The 18,480-nt window shown below is 44.9% G+C and overlaps 1 protein-coding gene across 2 annotated transcripts; it reads right to left on the bottom strand.

Moving 5' to 3' along the window:
* Positions 1 to 6,305: 6,305 nt before the first annotated feature.
* Positions 6,306 to 18,419, bottom strand: NSDHL (NAD(P) dependent steroid dehydrogenase-like). Of its 2 annotated transcripts, none has more exons than XM_068408852.1 (8): positions 18,383 to 18,419; positions 16,605 to 16,655; positions 14,139 to 14,300; positions 13,076 to 13,222; positions 11,552 to 11,680; positions 10,199 to 10,341; positions 8,560 to 8,662; positions 6,306 to 7,367 (listed from the first exon to the last, which is right to left on the bottom strand). In XM_068408852.1, exons 2-8 carry the CDS (start codon positions 16,623 to 16,625, stop codon positions 7,032 to 7,034), a joined length of 1,041 nt encoding a protein of 346 aa, XP_068264953.1. In that variant the 5' UTR covers positions 16,626 to 16,655; positions 18,383 to 18,419; the 3' UTR covers positions 6,306 to 7,031. The 2 variants fall into 2 exon arrangements, with proteins under 2 accessions (XP_068264953.1, XP_068264954.1); XM_068408853.1 differs by lacking the exon at positions 18,383 to 18,419 and adding an exon at positions 18,299 to 18,357.
* Between the last annotated feature and the right edge of the window lie 61 nt (positions 18,420 to 18,480).

The raw sequence follows: 18,480 nt of genomic DNA, 5'->3' as shown, positions 1-18,480 counted from the left end.
CTCCCAGGCAACCAGCGACAGGACAAGAGGACACAGCCTCAAGCTTCGCCAGGGGAGGGTCAGGTTGGACATTAGGAAGCATTTCTTCTCAGCAAGGGTCATTAGCCATTGGAAGGGGCTGCCCAGGGAGGTGGTGGAGCCACCATCTCTGGAGGGGTTTAAGAAAAGCCTGGACATGGCTCTTAGTGCCCTGGTCTAGTTGACAGGGTGGTGTCAGGGCAATGGTTGGACTTGATGATCCCAGAGGGCTCTTCCAACCTAATTGATTCTGTGATTCTGTGATAAAGACTCCAGATTTATGTTAGGAATCCATTCAATATGTAGCGTGTGTGTGCGCACATGTATGTGTGTGGGGGGGAGTAAAACTGGGTCTTTTTGCTAATATCTATAGCAACAACCACAGGCCGACACTACTTTGAAGCCAGCAAAACTCTGACTCTTACCACTGCAAGACGTAGCGGCTTTTCCAAGCCAGCAGCTACAGGTTAAATAGTGACAAATTCATGATGCTTCAGGAGAAAGCCTCCAGTCTCACTGGCAAGACCAGCCTCATCTGGAAACAGCACAGTAACCCTGCCCACCTCTGGCACAAACCCTGCAGGTACTGAAGTCAACCACAAAAAGTCCCTTATCTTCATCAGTCCAGGAGCAGAATCCGAGAGGGGCATTTTTTCCACGTTAAAACCAAGAGGGGCTGGCTTGAACCTCCCCGACCCTGCTGCAGATCGGGACTCCCTCCTCGCCACGAGCCAAAGGTGCAGCTAAGGCCACCATCCAGGTGTGGCGGAGAAGCCAGCCCAGCCCAAAGCAGGAGGAACGTCCTGTCGCTCTGTTTCAACCCCACAACCTTCTCCAGGGACACACACACGCTCCTGCGGCAGGGGAGGAGGGAGGAGCAGGGTGGAAGCGCCTTGTTTCCCCATCTCCAGTTAGGAAACATTATTTTTCTGTAAAAACCATAGGTAAATTTCAACCTGGAGTACCTGACTTTACAAGGAAATGGGTTCTCCCCGAATCTCCTTTACGAGAAAAGCACAAGCACCTCTCATAAAGATGTTTCACAGTTAGCACTGGCTGATGCTTGTTTCACTGCTGTTTATCTGCCTCCTTTATATTCTTAGTGCACTGCAAAGCAGATCATTTGTGATCAGCAAGACATGAGAATTACATCACACAAGGAAGCTGCAGCCACAGAAACCACTCACGGGCTGGATAGACACCTAACAGCAAAAAGATTTAAAGGACTCGGACTGTTCAGGTAAAAAAAAAATTAAAAATAATTTCAAAAAAAATAAGCAGAAGTGACTTGACCATAGTGTAAGAGAACTATCCAGGAGAGAAGATGGCAAGTATGAAGGGCACTTGCATCCAAGAAATAAAAACAGAAAGATGAAGGACTGAGCTGCAAACTAGATGCTTTCTAAGGAGGTTTTTTGTTTGGGGGTGGGCTGGTTTTGGGTCTTTTTTGGAAGAGCAATGAGCATTAAGCACTGCCAGTGCTCTGAAACATCAACAGATGAGCTCTGCATCTCTTGAAGTCCAGAAGCTGTCCCCGAGGGGATCCCTTAGCCAAACGGCAGCAGATGAGCCATACAGAGGCAAGTGCAGGAAAGCCCAGAGCCAGCATTGTAGAAGGTCTGGCTAGCAGGTTTGGCTGGCTGGCAACTGCAGTTACACCTACACTGCAGCCTCTTCTTGCTAGGGTACATCAGCCTGCTCTGAGCTCTCTTCTGCCATGGGCACACTGCTACCACTTCCAGAAACAGTTTAAAAACCAGTTTCCATAACTCTACAGCACATTCCTTTCCAGAGGTGCTTTACACATACCTTTAGAAACAGGGATGTCTGCGAGGTAGGAACCTGCTCAACTCTCGAAATCCAGGCGGCCAATCTTAGGGGAAGGTGGTTGTGCTGGGTAGCACAGCAATTCTTGTCATTCTGTCACAGCAACGGACCTCTGCCCAGAGGCATGCAGCCTCCCTGACCAGTCCAGCTTGTATTTGAACAGTTGCTACAATATATTCTTAAAAATTTTAGAGTATTTTCTAGTCATGAAAAGTTAGTCAACACCACTCCAGAGCACTGAACTCCATTGGAACATCTCCTGGTTTTTTAATAACACTTTCTCCTGTCGAACCCCCTGGCCCCCATCCTCGCACTGAAGGTGGAAGGAAGGTGACTAACCCATCAATCCTTTGGGCCTTTGCCAAGTTGACAGAAAACCAAAGCCTCAGTAGAGACTGAGCAGAGCTGTGATGAGTAGAAGGGTGTAAAACCACTACACCCATTTTTTACAAGGGAATCAAACTGGTTTTTCGTGAGGTGTCATTACAAAGCACTGCCAAAATGCCAGACCTCACCTTCCTAATAGCAGGTAGGAGAACAGAATCGTAGATCCTTGACTACTTAGTGCTAGAATACAATAATCTCACTCATGGACATGAAGACACACCTGCAGAGGGGGCCAGAAGCTCTCAGTGCTGAGACAAAATGATCTTGTTAGCAAATGCAGGGCAAAAGAGAGGCTGGGGCTAAGTGCCAGCCTGGTGGCATTGCTAAGGCAGGAAAACATGTGCCATCTGGTAGCAGAAACACCTCAAACACGCTCTGTTGCAAGTAGGGAGATGCCTGTTTATTTCTCATCGCCAGCTCAGCAAGCTTCCTCTGGGCTCTGAGGCAAACAAGTCGCTTTCCTCCTCCCATAACAAGCACCAAGTTGCAACATCACTTATATCCGTGGAGCTGGCACTTTCCAAGGGCTTGCACAAGCATCAACGAAACTTGGTAAACAATTCTGTCAAGGAGCAGAGTCCAGCCCCCTCGTGCCATGTTTGGCTCTACCGTGCTAAAAGGCGTGGAAACTCATGCTACTGCTTGGTGGCCACTAGCATCAGCAGGTTTGAATCACACACACAAGGATCTACTGAGTCAAAAGCTGGGGTTGTTTAGCCTGGAGAAGAGGAGGCTCAGGGGTGACCTTATTGCAGTCTACAACTACCTGAAGGGAGGTTGTAGCGCAGTGGGAGTCGGTCTCTTCTCCCGGGCAACTAGCGATAGGACAAGAGGACACAGCCTCAAGCTTGGCCAGGGGAGGTCCAGGTTGGACATTAGGAAGCATTTCTTCTCAGCAAGGGTCATTAGCCATTGGAAGGGGCTGCCCAGGGAGGTGGTGGAGTCACCATCTCTGCAGGGGTTTAAGACAAGACTGGACATGGCACTTAGTGCCCTGGTCTAGTTGCCATGGTGGTGTCAGGGCAATGGTTGGACTCCATGATCCCAGAGGTCTCTTCCAACTTGGTTGATTCTGTGATTCTGTAAAAGGTCTCCCTGTCACCGTTTCACAAAAGGCTGCACTCGAGCATCACAAATGCATTGGAGGTGCCTGTATTGACAAGTCCCTGAAGGTACTGGCCTTCCACAGTGGTAACCACATGCTTGCGTGATGCAAACGTTATCCTCCACCTGAAACTTCCTACATACCCACCTCAGGCTTGACTTAAGTTTGCCTCCATGCCTTTTTGCTCACTGGATATGCAAGATGATTTCTGACCTCCTTTTTCATCAATTGCTCCTCTTATCTGTTTCAAGTAATTACAACCAAGCCACCCCTTTTCCTTTTTGGCACAGAGGTGTGTCTGGGCAAGAGCTTCCCCCATACTCTACAGGCAAGACTGAAAGGTATTTCTTAGACTGTAACACTCCTCCTGGGCATACGTCCCCTTTGCAATCTCTCTGTAAGAGGGGAAATGGGGTTCTTGGTCACCTTAACTCCACCTAGAAAAGCACTTTTACACCTCTCTCGCTTTCCCTCCCTCTCCTGTCTCTAGGGTAAGCCACAGAAGAGATCTCCTTTATCTCTCCCACTGCTTGTCAAACAAAAAAGTCTCAGGTCAGCAAAATTAGGAGCTGCAACAAGAAAAAGCCAGGAAAGCAAAGTGAGAGAGATAAGGAGCTTGACAAGAGTGCTATAGGAAAGCCTTTGAAGTCTTTAGCAGCTCCTGTTGAGCATCACTAAGAACGACAGAGTACAACTGCGTGTGACCCCAGATATTTGGAAGGAAGCTTTGATAATGGCAGTTTTGCTTGGTAGCCTCCTGCTTGCTTGCTGACACACACACACACAAGATACAGGTTGCACAGAGGTGGCATGACAAACAAAATCACAGGTGGGAAAGTGCAGAAGGATCTCCTTGGCTTGCCCAGAAAACACAAGATGGGACTTACACAGGTGCGTAGTAGGATGAGAAAATGTGTTGAGAGGAGGCGGCTTGATCAGGGATAGACGAGGCTATGGATAAAGCAAGGTTCCTCCTCTGTTGTGGCCAGGGGTATAGGCACAGCACTGTCAGGCTCCGCCACAGCCACAACGCTTGTTTACTTGTTTTGGAAAACAGAAGCTAGTCAGCCTGCCAGAAGAAATGCTGGGAACTGACCTAATTATATAGGGAGCACCAAGTCAAACCAACTTCAGCATGATGCAATGCTTCTTTCCATGCCCAGCTCTGGGAAACTGCTCACCCCCACACAAGCAAACCTCTGGTTTACCCTCCTGTATTAACCCTATCGCCTGCTGCTTTTATTCCAGCAAACTTGAACTTCCAGCACCTCTTGTTTCTGCAGTACCTTCTGGTTACCTTCACCTCTTACCTTGACAGTCCTCCAAAGACGCAGCGAGATGAGTAACCCTGCACTGGAACTGTGTCCAAGGACTGAGAGACAGCATTTTTGGGACTGACTGAAGCTGCAAGGCAGATCTAGCTGGGAAATGCCATCTAGAGGCCAAAATCTGCTTTTACCTATTTTTTAGGTTTGACTTCAAGTAACTGTAGTGCTTCCTCCTTTCTCTTCAGTTCCATCTATTCTCTCACCACCTCTCGGTGTGAAGGCAGGGTTATCCCTGCTTCACAGATGAGGAGCCCAAGTTCTCTGCTGTGCTGCACCTGAGTCCCCAAAGCAGCACCACCTTTTCTGTGCAGCACAGCATCTGAACTAGAACACGCTGTCCCTGGGGCTTTCTGTACTCACCAGCTTGGGTGAGCAGCCACCTCTACTGCTAGAGGTCCATCTGCGTTGTCCACTTTCACAAAGGCCATTCTCCTAGTAACGAGCTATGAGTTTAGCGTCAGTTGAGTACATTACAACGACTAGAAGTGGGCCCAGCTTTACGGAAAGGAGCAAGGAACAAACATACTCCAGGCCTTCCTCCCCCCTTAAAGCAGGTGAGATGCCTGGCCTTTTACATAACCTTGGGAATAAAGCCATGTCTCCGAGCCAGGTGTGGTTTCACCATGAGTGTTGGTTTTATATGTCACAATTTTTGTTTTTATATAGATGAGGCACTGGTACACACTTAAAGAGACAGCAAGGGAAGAAAACGTCTTTCCTTTAACACTGAATTTGTGCCAGCACGTTGATGTATCACATGGAGGCTAACACAGCTCAGGTCTTTGAGAGCAGCACCTGCCTCCCACTGAAATGGGATGTGGGACAACACAAGCAGATTCCAGAAAACCTAGGAACCACAAGGCTTTATTTTTTGAACAACACGCTGCTGAAGAATTGCACTCTAGAGTTCAAGCTTTAGACATTTAACCCTACAGGCTGGAAAAAGAAAAAGAAAAAAAGGCCAAGGTGGCTGACTGGTGCAAACCAGAACTGTGTGAACTGGCCCAAGCGACTGGCTAGGATTTACTTCAAGATCAAGCAAAGCAGAGGTTGGTACAACTAGCTAGCTGTTAAAGCAGCAAATAAAAATTTCCAGGAAAAAAAAAGCCCAACATTAAACTCTCCAGAAAACAGCCAGAAGTTAAAGTAAAACTAAGTTCTGTAGGATTCTAGCAGCATATGGAGCTCCCAGATGAGGTTAAGGCTCACTGAGTGAGGCACTTCCCCTGCTTCTGAAATTTGAAACACCAAAACTCCTGGGGAGCTGGCAACTGGCACGGAGGGAAGTTCTTAACTCTAACTTAAACTCTTCATTTAAAAACAAAACAGAACTGAAGTACTTAGATTATAGGGTAAAGTACACTTAATATAAATGTCAAACTAAACAGCTTGGTGAACACAGTATCATGATAACCATTTTCTTGTGGAAAAGTTTTTTTCATGTACTAAGTGGTCAAAGTAACAATCACCATTACCAGCAATAACATGTCAGACAAGATGAGAGCTTTGTGCAGTAGGACCTTCCAACCAGTGTAGCTCTTAGGGGAAGCAAGTGAGCTGTGGTAAAATAATGTGTGCTGACTGACAACAGCCACAGCAAAGACTTCTCCCCCCACAAAGGGAGTGATTAAAATCCTGTTTATGCTGAGATATTCAGAATGGGATCTGCCTTTTCAAAGATGGAACACAAAATTAGGAAGTCATCTTTTCTTCATTTATTTGAGTTATTTTTGAATAGACTCCTGCAGAAACAAAGGCACATGCTTCCTTACAAAGAGAGGCCTAGCGTGCCTTTTCTCAGGTTTCCTTCTGATGCCTCAGTAAGAAGCCAAATCACCCACCAATCACAGATGGAATAACAAAATTAGCTTCAATGATTTAAGAGATGGTGGTAGAACAACTTTTTGGCATGAGTCTCTCCTTCATTGCTCTTGTATAGAAAAAAGCCAAACCACAGAGAGGAACCAGTCATGAGAAGTGTTTCATTAACCAGTCTGCAGCTCTGAGAAGAGGCGGCTGTTATCACCAGAGCACCAAAACAGAGGACAAGGGTGGAGAGAGAAGGCGAAGGAATGCCAGTGTGCTGGGCTGGGATTGAAGAGGGCACAGCAGGGTGTTTATTCATAGTCCATAGGGTTCAGCAGCTGTTTCAAAACAAGAAGTCACATCAAAGAAAAGAACTGTTAGCACAGCTCCTACATGAGTTTTTTTCAACCCAGAAAAAGCATCTTGATAATGGTGAGAAGGAGGAGGGACTTCAGGAAAACCCCTTGTTCCAGAGAATTAGTGAAATTTGCTTCAGTGTTCACATTAAGATGTCCAAGCAATTACAAAAAGCAAGTAGAAAAAAATCCATCTAGGACTTCTCAGGCCTTAGCCCGGCGTAGATGGGGGTAGCTCTGCAGAGTCCTGTCTATTGCTTCATCCAAGCTCACCACTGGTTTGTAGCCCATGTCTCTTTTGGCCCGTTCACAGCTATAGTAGTGAAACGTTCCAGCTAACGCTACCCGCATGGGGGTAAAAGTGGGCTTGATGGTGACCAGTGGACTTAGCAGCCACAGCACCAGAGACAGGAACAGGGCCAGGTAATATGCCAGCCAATAGGGAATACGGTACTTGGGCGGATCGTAGTTCAAGCCAGTCAAGATACGGGACATGAAAGCCCAGAAAGGAACTGGTTCATCATTTGTGATATGAAATGCCTGAAAGAGAGGAAGATAAAAAGCCAGATGATAAAATCATTATGGTTTTCACAAATGTGTGTGATGGTCCATCTCACAGAATCACAGAGTGTTGGGGATTGGAAGGGACCTCGAAAGATCATCTAGTCCAATCCCCCTGCCGGGGCAGGATTGCCTAGACCATATCACACAGGAACGCGTCCAGGCGGGTTTTGAATGTCTCCAGAGAAGGAGACTCCACAACCTCTCTGGGCAGCCTGTGCCAGTGTTCGGTCACCCTCACCGTAAAGAAGTTTTTCCTCACATTTATGTGGAACCTCCTGTGTTCCAGCTTGCACCCGTTGCCCCTTGTCCTGTCAATGAATGTCACTGAGAAGAGCCTGGCTCCATCCTCATGACACTTGCCCTTTACATATTTATAAACATTAATGAGGTCACCCCTCAGTCTCCTCTTCTCTAAGCTAAAGAGACCCAGCTCCCTCAGCCTCCCCTCATAAGGGAGATGTTCCACCCCCTTAATCATCTTCGTGGCTCTGCGCTGGACTCTCTCTAGCAGTTCCCTGTCCTTCTTGAACTGAGGGGCCCAGAACTGGACACGATATTCCAGATGAACAGATCTCATGTTCATGCTGAGGAGACTGACATCCCTGACTTGCCTGAGAACACATCTTCATGAGAAACTGCTTTGTACTAACCACCTCTGTCTTAAAAAGCCAGCTGCTTTCAACACTCCACAGGGTAAGACTACTCATAAATGGTCAAACAATGACACAACACAACGCAGACACATTACAGCATCCTACCTGTATGCACAGTGGTGCCATGAAAATCTATAAAAGTTTTTTCTGTTCTGAACTCTGCTGTAAAAGCTAAATAACTATGTTGCTGAGGTACGCATCTTGGCTGCCCACAATTCTGCCTGGATTTCCTTTCACAAGGAGTTTTATAGCATGAAGTTCAAGTACATTCATACATCTTAGCCCATGTGGCTGCACACAATGGCCACCAGATGAGCAACCATTTATTATACCCACAGACAGAAAAAAATTGACCTATTTGCATGTGCTGCTTCCACTCATCTCCAAGATGAATGTTCAGTACAGACAAAAATCAGCATGAACTACAGAGCAGACACATGAAGCCAAGCGAGGCTCGCAGATGAAGTTCAGCTAGGGGACACCCACTCCCCTCCCTTCCCTAGGTCCTTCCTTACCTTCCCACACAGGGGAGAGTCCTTCTGAAGGTTTTCTGCAGCTAGGATGTGTCCGTGGACCACGTTTTCCACATAGGTGAAATCTACCAAGTTCTTTCCATCCCTGCACAGACAAAAGGAAGAAGTTTAGCCCTGAGGCAAGTTACGCTGACAACCTGCTTGTGGCAAAAGGAAGGACTTGCACACAAGGTATATTTATTCCAAGTTTCTTCTTCTCTCACTCTCTTGTGCTGCGACTTCAGGCTATACCCTGTCAGAGAGATGAAATCGCTACGTGTTATTCTGGAGACACAGGAAAGGCTGTTGTTGTCTCAGCTATTGCCAAAGCCCTCAAAGTTTACATTCCTGGAACAGTACTATTTTTAAACCTCACAAGTTACCAAGTTTCTAGGTGTTGCACATCCTACAGGTCTCAGAATCAGCAGAGTGATCCACAGAGGCAGAAGAAATAGAAACAGAGTGATGACTAGCACAAAGACAGTCACTTAAGGACAAGCTTTCAGTTATGAATGTCTTGGCTCATGAAATTCTAACTTACTCCCTCAATAAGCCAACTCCACCCCTAGCTGAAACAGATTAAACCCACTGTGTTAAATCTATTTCTACACAGGTACAGAAGATGAAAATGAATCTGCATTATCACTTCAAGAGTCCAGTTAAATCAAACAAACGCTTTGTTACAAAACCATCACCACACTCATTTGGCCATAAAAACAGTATTGCTGTGACCCAACGTTCTGAGAAAGAATAAATTCCATTTCCTGTGTTCATGGATGAATGGCTATTTTATTTGCTTTCTTGGAAGGGACATACAGATCTCTGTAGCGGTAGGAAAACTCAAATGAGGGATGCAGGTCTGAGCTGGAAGAGAATGCGGACTTCCACAAAGTGGAAACCTTGAGTTTGTGTAGGTTTGCTGCTCACAGATCAGTTTGAGAGATCAATTCAGAAGTGAACTGTAAGGAAAAACAAAAAAAAAAAACCAAACCCCAACACCAGAAAACCCACAGTCCTAGTCCCTTTCTTGCTTCTACCCCAAACATGTATTTACATGTGCACATATACACACAAACCAGCTCCTTGCATGTAATTAAAATCTATTATAAATTAAAGAGCACATCTCTTTTCAAGGGCATAATATAATCAATAAAAATATCCTTAGTAGTAACTTGAACTATTTCTTGCTCTAAAATTTCAGTGGTCCACTAGAAGCTCTGCAAGGCTCAATAACAAGGTAAATATCTTTGATCTTATAATCAGAAATGTTAAAACACTGCCATATAGGCTTTTTAATTACAAGAACCTCAAATTATAAACTAAATTAATTAAATTAACAGCAACTAATCTGAGCTCTCATATTTAAAAGGACAGCTCTTCAGACAATGCAAACAGCTCAAGCTATGTCAGCTTTCCCCACTTTCTTTTTGCATTATGAACACTTACCATCCGAGTTCATGAGTCCCTGACACAGAAGGATTTTTAAAAAAAGAAGCCTGTATCAGAAGTGAAAAATTAAAGAAACATACTTTTTTCCATGCCATGACAACACTACTGATTTAATATTATTCCCTTCCAAAAGGGCTTTGGAGGTTCAGCACCAATTTTAATAAAAGCTATAAAATGACTGAGCCTTGCTCACCCAATTATGAACTTCATTTTGCCGCTCTTAGCTGCTTGGATGAGGATGGGAACCAGCTGAGGGTCTCTAGGACCAAATATTCCATGGGGACGAATAGCAGTAGTGAAGAAATTGTTGCCTGGGTCATTTGCACTGAGCACTTCCTGTAGGGGGGAAAAAAAAAAAAAAGAGAACCAAATCAGGAGAGAAATGCTGTGAAGGAAAATATGGCTTAGTGATATATTCCAAGATCATCACTAAAGGGGGTGGGTGCTGCCCCTTGTCCTTGGGAAGACATCAGTGGAAGAGTTACTGTCCACCTGTATCTTTACAGATGGTCTTGCCTTTGTTCCCATCTCTCTGTAATGAGAAAAACAGCCAAAAATCTGTTTTCATTATGGAACACTTAATGAATTGACAGGCAAAGGAAAGGAACTCTTCGCCTCTCTCATTTAACACCAGAGAAGCTTTGAAAGTTCCTTCACTCCACGAGTTCTTTATGGACATGTTGGAGAAAGGAAGGGCACTAAGCAATTCAACCTCTGTGTCTCTCATCAGTCAGCAGATTTCCATCACAGGCCTTCTCGATTGCATTCAGAAGGGGTGTGATCCCATCTTCCCAGCAGCACCAAGTGTTAAGCAGATTTAGCAAGGCATCTCTGAAGAAGATTTAATTCTATTGGGAGTTTCCAAACATGTTCTACTAATTTTTAACAGCTGCTGGATTTTCTGGAAAAAAAAAATCCAACAACTCATACAAATAAACACTGAATACTTTCACTGTTTCACCACCTCTGTAGCATAACACACTATTTCATTCAACTTCCCTGGTAATTTATGTCACAGCTTTATTTTATTCTCTTTTTATTAAGTGAATACACTACTTAGGAGATTCAATAGCCAAGGAATACATAACTGGGTGCTTATGTATTTAAACTGGTAGCCAGCTGCTAGGGAAGCATCCCCTGGCCCAGCCCATCAGCATGCCTAGGGAAAAGGATGTGGGTCGCCTGTGAAAGGCAGCAGCCACCTGCCATACTTCTCTATCACAGCAGAGATGAATCCACAGCTCACCAGCCTCCACGCTGAGAATAAGAGGGCTAAAATCTGTCAGATTTGTCTAAAAGAAGGAAATTTTCTATTTCAGTTATAGTCTGAAAACTCTGGCAGGCATTGCTACGTATGCATGATCCTGCGCAGATTTTCTTTGCAGCTGTAAGAATGAGAGACTTCGTTTGAAAGAGAGATTCTGGAGGACAAGAGCGAGCTGTTCAGTCTTGAAGAGTCTGTTGTGTCCCTTAGGGCATGCCCTACTTTTAGAAGGGCAGATTTAAGCATCAAAAATAACAATGTTAACCATATGATGACAAATACCTTCTCCTGTAGGATCTTCGTCTCTGTGTAATAGTCGATAGGTTTTTTTGCATAAGGGAGGTCTTCTGATCCATTTTTTATGTCTGTGCCTTCAAAAACGACACTGGCACTGCTAGTTAACACCAGTTTCTGCAACATGTGAAAGAAAACAGTTGCTCAAAGCCTAAGACAAAAGGGTCATTATTTACAGAGGCTGAATAAAGACAATAATAATGTTTAATCAACTGATTCTACAGATAATAAACTGAGTCTGGAAGAACATGGGCTGACAGAAGATGATCTGAAACTGCAGGTAAGAAAACTCTCACTCTTTTAATTGACTCTCTCACGTTATTTAGCGCTACCTAAAGGAGATTAAACATTTCAACAAACATCCAAGGGGAAAACAGCTCCAGGAAAATCAGAGTGCCCACTTGGCTTGGCACATTTTAGCACTTAACACACAATGAGTGTTTTTAAGATACATTTGCTCATCTTGACGACAACAATATCACGGTAGATTAAACCAAAGAAGAATTCTTATCTTGGATGTTTTTGTTGGATAAAAACGTACCCTAGTGTATCCAAACCAGCAGTGATGTCTTTGAGTAATCAGAAACATGAGGTTTTAAACAAGATCTACATTGTAATATAAAGATGACTAGATCCAACAAGTTCCAACAAGACTTAACTCCTTGCTCTGACAGAATCCAGACTAAGCCTGAAGGTAAACACCGTGTGGCCCATTTCCTACAACAGCTTATTACACGAGAGGGAGGAAAAAACCCAACAAACTGTGAGGCTGGGAGTCCTATGTGATAGACATCACTCAATCCTAAACATTCTCACTTCCTTATTTGTACATGGACACTGTGCAAAATGCATGCTTTGGAGGCAACACCTCTGCCCAGAATAAGTAAGAGATCTTCACATGCATTGCACTCGAAAATTTGCTAAGAATTTAAATGAAAACTCATGTCATATCAAAATTACATAAGGAGGAGAAAAAAAAAAAAGCATAACCTTGCCTGAAGAGCAGCCTGGTTTCCTCTGGCTCTTTCTTTTGTGGGCCAATGACTTTCTAAACCAAATTACACTGAGATTGTGGCACAAGTGTGTTCCTTCTCATTATATGTCAACGAATTCACATAGGTAAGAGATGCCATGAATACTTCCACTACTGGAAAAGCTATCTTTAGAGCTGTCCCCTTACTAAAGCAAGAAAGAACCCACTTGTCAGTCCTGGTTCTCCCGTAGGTGATTCCCAGATGTCTAGTAGGGCAAATTTTAATGGATGCTTTTCCTGCAGTCAGGAAGATTGCAGTGTGTAGGTTTTCTGTGGCAAACATGGATTGAGCTTACACCAGACCTAAGTGGGAGACCAACAGAGTGTCTCTTTTCCACTAATTTTCACAGAACCAGTAGGAATTCAGAATCTCAGAGACCTTTGCCCTTCAATCAAACTAGACTGAAATTGGTCCATGTTGCACTTGTTATAAAGTCACGTCAGCGTCTTGTACTCTCCATGTGCTTTTCTACCCTTACCTGCACTCCAGCTTCTCTGCAGGCTTCAATGACTGCTTTGGTTCCCATAAAATTCACCTTATAAAACAGTTCCCTGTTGTCACTTGCAGGTGCTGGCGATGCACAATGAAATGCCACTGACACACCTTGCAAAGCTGGGAGCAAAGCCTAGAAGATACATCGCATGAGACAGCAATGAAGCAACAGGAATAATGCCTACTCAGAAAAAAAGAAAAGGAAGGAAATAAACCACAGTTCTTCTCATGGAAACAAAACAGCTAAATTTTAAGGCATGTTCCTTCCATAAAGGTGAGCAGCTGGAACAGGATTGACATCCAGGATCTCCACGATGTCCTCTCCTTCTTGCTAGGCAAAGCAGCATTACACCATCTTTTCTTTCCAGAGAAGAACCTGGGAACTTTCTGAGACCTGGAGGCTATCTAGACTTAACTACCTGCAGTAGTCTCAAGTGTAGGCAGGAGACTCAAAATTACCTGGAGATGGGAATTAGAAAACTCAGCAAGCAGCAGGTTTAACAGCCAGCAGTACTGTCTGTGAGATGACTGTCATAAAGCTCTGAGACGTGATACTTTATACTGGTGGGGAGACGTCTCTTCACATTGCACACACATGTTTTTGCCAAGGCTCACACACATGACTGAGTTAAGCCAAGAGGTCTCAGTGGGCCTTAACTGTGAGGACTAATGCATTCTGCCGTTCTCACACGGCTGAGGTTAACGAGGAGAGGGCCCACGTGCAATTACCAGCAGGGGCTGTAATTAGACTGTATATCTGAGCTAACAGTAATGCAAATCACAACACAGAAACAAGTTCTGTTCTTTTCAGCTTCAAGGAGACACCAAGTATATTTCTTCAGATGTTCTAGATGAGGGTTCCACAGAAAATTGTTTAGGCTACTGACTTCCCAGGGAAAGGCTGGGGGCCATACCTGCCATACCCTTCTACAACCCATACAATGCCTTCGGGTGTTTAGTGCTTCAGGCAAGGCTCAGTACGCGGTTTGAACAACATTTATTTAGACAGACGTCCTTTCTATCTACCCATGCCTGTCGTTAGTCTGTACCTCTTTGTCGCAGAGGTCTCCCAGGAAGAACTGCACTCTGTCATTGTCAAATCTCTTCTGAATATCAAACACGTTGACCACGTAACCCTTCTCCAGGAGCTGCTCCACCATGTGCTGCCCTAAGAATCCTGACCCGCCGATCACTGTGCATTTCTTACCAGCCTGCAGAGACAGGGATAGAAGCACTTTGGCAAGCAGACATACACCAAACTGCACAAGTCAACCAATTTGAACTCCCTGAGATCTTAATGTCCTGGAATTTTGCACAACTAGTCAGTAGCTAGCTTAATTAGAGTCTAAATTCAGATATCAAAACACTTCAATATGTCTGTGCTATCACAGTAACTTAAAAGTTCAGACATGCTGATGGCCCACAGGGCTCACGTGCTGGTTTGTATTTGGCAGGACTCTGCCCCATAACCAGGTGGCTCACGTAGTAGGGAAGAAAGAGAGGACTGGCTCCAACAAACTCTGCCCTGATGGTAAAGCAAACAGAATTTGCCTCAGCCACAGGGCACAGATAATTCAGAATACTAAAACTGGCACCATCAGCAAGGACCAACCTATTTTCAGCGCACGTGAAACTTGAGCTTCTCCAAACCAAGCAAGCAATCAGGTAAATGCAAGACTTATCCTTTTTAGTTAGTCATTACTTCTTCCTTTCTTATTTCAAGCTTTTTAAAATCAATGGCTAGAGTCACTAATTAACAGATTCTGGTCTAATCACTCGTTTAACCGGACTGAGATTGAAGACCTTACCACCAACACAGAACATACGAGTCTGAGGAAGCTTTTGTACAAAGAACGCTCTGTCCTGGTTGGAAATAGATTTGCTCCTTATTGTTGCTAGACAAAACCCCACCTCTGAAGTTATACTATTGAGCTGAAGGGAATTTTAACCCCATGAAACCACACAAAGATGACAATTGTTCAGAAGTTTCTAAGTACTACATCCTTAAAGGTTCTACAGCACAAATGAGACAGTCCAGGTTTTTATGTTTTTTCTTTTTCTGTGTGGTGTTTTTTTTTTCCTCCTCTGTTTTCCACTCACCCAAGTATAAGGACAGTATTCTAACTGGTGATAAGAAGCAGTTTTAAATTATTTTAAAACTTAAATTATTTAAATTATTATTTAAATAATTTTTAGTGCACATTTATAATATGCAATACAATCTAGAACACACATCTCTTGGGAAAGTACTAAATGAACCAATTCAACGACCACAATGAGTATAACTGCAGCTAACAGTGCTGCACCTGGATTAATCAGCTGGTTTTAAGAATGCAGGTAGAAAGACAGGGTACTCATGATCATATTGATTTTAGGATATGAATTACAACCTATCTAGTGTTGTGCTGTGAAGGTACCTTGGTTTATTTTTGGTTTCTTTGTGTCTTTGTTTAGCCCACACCCAGGGCTAAACAATAACCAGTTGTTCTATCACCCAACACCCCTCCCCAGCCAAGAAAGGGAATGTGGAAAAGGAGGGAGACTCGTGGGTTAAAATTTAAACAGATTTAATAAAATAAGAAAACCAATATCAATGCTAATACAAAACACATCAAATTATACTTAGCCTACAGAGTGGTAGCAAGTTGCTCCAGGGATAGCAATCATTGAGAAGGAGGAAAAAATGAGGGGAGAGCAGAGCAAAAAGAGCCCCACCCCTCCCCAACAAGCTTTCCCATTTATAGTAAACCTGACCTTAATGTCCCAGCACACACCTGTGGGCCAGCCTGGGGCAGCTGCCCTGGGTTTAATTGCTGATGGCCTCAATCACCATCCCACAGCTGGCCACAAACTGAAACCAAACATCACAGAAACTTGATTCTATAAATTTTATCACCACAAAACCAAGACACTTTGTTTCCCAAACATCTGAATTTCACTGGTCTCCCATAAATTTCAAAGGAAATAATGAGGAAATAGTCCAGAAGGTAGAAATTTCTGTATAAACCAGAACCACAGGTAATGCGAGAGAACAACTTAATAAATTGTGCTCCTAAGAGTAATGTCCAACCATCTCTCTGAGCCAAGCAAAATGTTACTCTTCCCATATTCTAACCTCCTGCATTCAATGCAGTAATCACAGAACGAGGTTACAATGGTCTAGTAGATCTTTGGGACCGCAGCTGGGCCCCTCTCTGCACTACCACACAGAATAACGTTATAAGGCACATAGAAATTATCCTGGAGTAATTAAATCTCCAGACCAATTGATTTGGCAGCAACGACAAAGCCACTGGTGTTCTTGGGGGGTTGGAGCATTCCTGGATCTCTCGGGAACTATAACAGCAGCAAACTATTCCTTGGTAAATCACATTTCCCCCAGCAATATCTCTGGAGTAGGCATTAAGGCAGAAAGAGTCTCATGTCTTCTCTAGCAATGTTCAGAAGAAATATCTATGAAACTATGTTTCTGCAAGACAAACCTTCATAAAGCATCACTGAAGTCCTCAACTTACCGATCTGAGGCGTGGGGCCATTTCTCAGATGACTCACTACCAAGTTGATTCCTTTAAAAAAGGAGAATATTATTTTATTCACAATACTTAAGCATGCCATTACCATAAGCCAAACTTTTTTTTTTAACCAGGTTTCTAGTTATAGAAATCAAGGTTTGAAGCCATTATGCTGAAGCAGAAGGATGGAAAGTGAACTAATCCTCCCTGCCCTGCTGAACAAATAAGCAGTACAAGAGTAACAGTGACATCAAATAGCTTTCTCAAAGGCATAATTTTAACATAATAAAATATTGATAACAAAGGCACCGTCTTGTTTTAGCTAGTATTATCTTCACGTACATCCTTTAAGTCTGAATATTTATGCTCCAAATAACATGAACACAACTGCAGGTTTTGGCAACGTCCTCTGCAAAAATAGAGCTGCTCAGGGGTGTTGGGAACAACAAAATAAAACTGAAATTCAAGCATATCAGCAGCCCCATGCCTGCCTGTTCCACAGGAGCAGACACAGCACGGGAGAAAGGCCAGCACTCACTGGTGCCCATCGGTGAAGAGAGGGGAGCCAGTGGTGAGATTTTCCAAGTTTTCACATCACAGGCTGTTGATGACCCCAGTCTCATTAAAATATGCTCTTCCTCCCAGCAACAGCAACCAAAATTCCCAGCTCAGCTGGGATCCCACTGTGTGGGGCATAATTGAAAGCCAGAAAAAGACAACATGCCTATTTAGAACTGTTTCCAACATAAAGACAAGCTGCACACAAAGACTTCTGATGGCTTTATGGTCACTTTAGACCATCACTGTGAAAAACTACTGCTTTAGAGGCTGATTTGATTCTCCTTATTCCCAGTCAGTGCCTCCCACTACTCCTGCACTGAGATGGATCAAGGCTATGACTAGCTGAAAATTAATCACTTTCTGCCTGGGCTGTTTTTCAGCCAGAGCAGCTCTCTGACCCCTCTCACTTCATGAACACTAGTGCCAACACAACTAGGTGAGATCCAGGAACAGCTACAAAATATATATTTTGTGCTATTATATGTGCTATAAAATTATCACAGTACCATGCCTCACGCAAGCAAATATATCTGTTGGACTGGCTCACTCTGCAAGCTACACAGCTTAGCACTCTTTGGTTTTTATTTTTCTGAAAAAACCCTTGAAATGGCAAGGAAAAAGCCAAAAAAAAAGCAGGATGGGTGCCTGTCAGCCAGGAACACCAAGCTGGTTTGGAAGTGTGGGCACAGAGTGATCCTCTCTCCAATTAACCCCTCTTCTACCGCGACACCTCCCTTAACACAGGCCTCACCCCTCTCCAAAATGCGATTTATGAACTGCTCTGTCTCCAGCTTCCCTCCAGCTTTCAGCCCCCCATCCCAGAGCCCCCCATCCTCCTCCCACCCCTTCAGCCACTCCGCACACCCCCCCAGTTTCTCCCACCACCAGCTTTCCCCACACCCCTCCACAGCCTGCCCTTCCTCACGCCCCTGCAGCCCCCGCTACCCCCAGCACCTCAGACCCCAGCTGCCCCCTCCACACCCCCCACGTCCCCTCACACCGCCCCCCACCCTGCCCCTCCACACCCCCCACCGCCTTCCCCACACCCCAGCCCTCCTCACAGCCCTCAGGCGCCCCCAGCTCCTCTCCCCACACACCCCACAACCTACCCCATGTTCCCCCACACCCCCCCTCACCTCCTAAGCTCCCCAGCCCTCCTCACAGCCCTGCAGGCTCCGCAGGCCCCCTCGCCCCCCTCACCCCGACCCCTCCCCACTCACCGCACCCGCGCCGCCCTCAGCCCCCCGCAGCCCGCCCTCACCCCCGGCCCGGCTCCGCCCCCGCCGCCAGCCCCTCCCTCCCGCCCACCAATCGGCGC

Source organism: Nyctibius grandis, chromosome 10 (genome assembly GCF_013368605.1).
Source record: "Nyctibius grandis isolate bNycGra1 chromosome 10, bNycGra1.pri, whole genome shotgun sequence".
Classification (NCBI taxonomy): Eukaryota; Metazoa; Chordata; class Aves; order Nyctibiiformes; family Nyctibiidae; genus Nyctibius; species Nyctibius grandis.
The sequence above is the reverse complement of the archived record's forward strand: the minus strand, read 5'-3'. Positions and strand labels throughout refer to the sequence as shown.

Coding starts and splice junctions, on each gene's coding strand:
- NSDHL (XM_068408852.1), bottom strand. CDS start 16,625: ATGGCCCCACGCCTCAGATCG. Junction 13,223..14,138: donor GAGACCTCTGCGACAAAGAG/GTACAGACTAAC, acceptor TGTATCTTCTAG/GCTTTGCTCCCAGCTTTGCA. Junction 7,368..8,559: donor ACTCTCCCCTGTGTGGGAAG/GTAAGGAAGGAC, acceptor CCTCTCTTTCAG/GCATTTCATATCACAAATGA.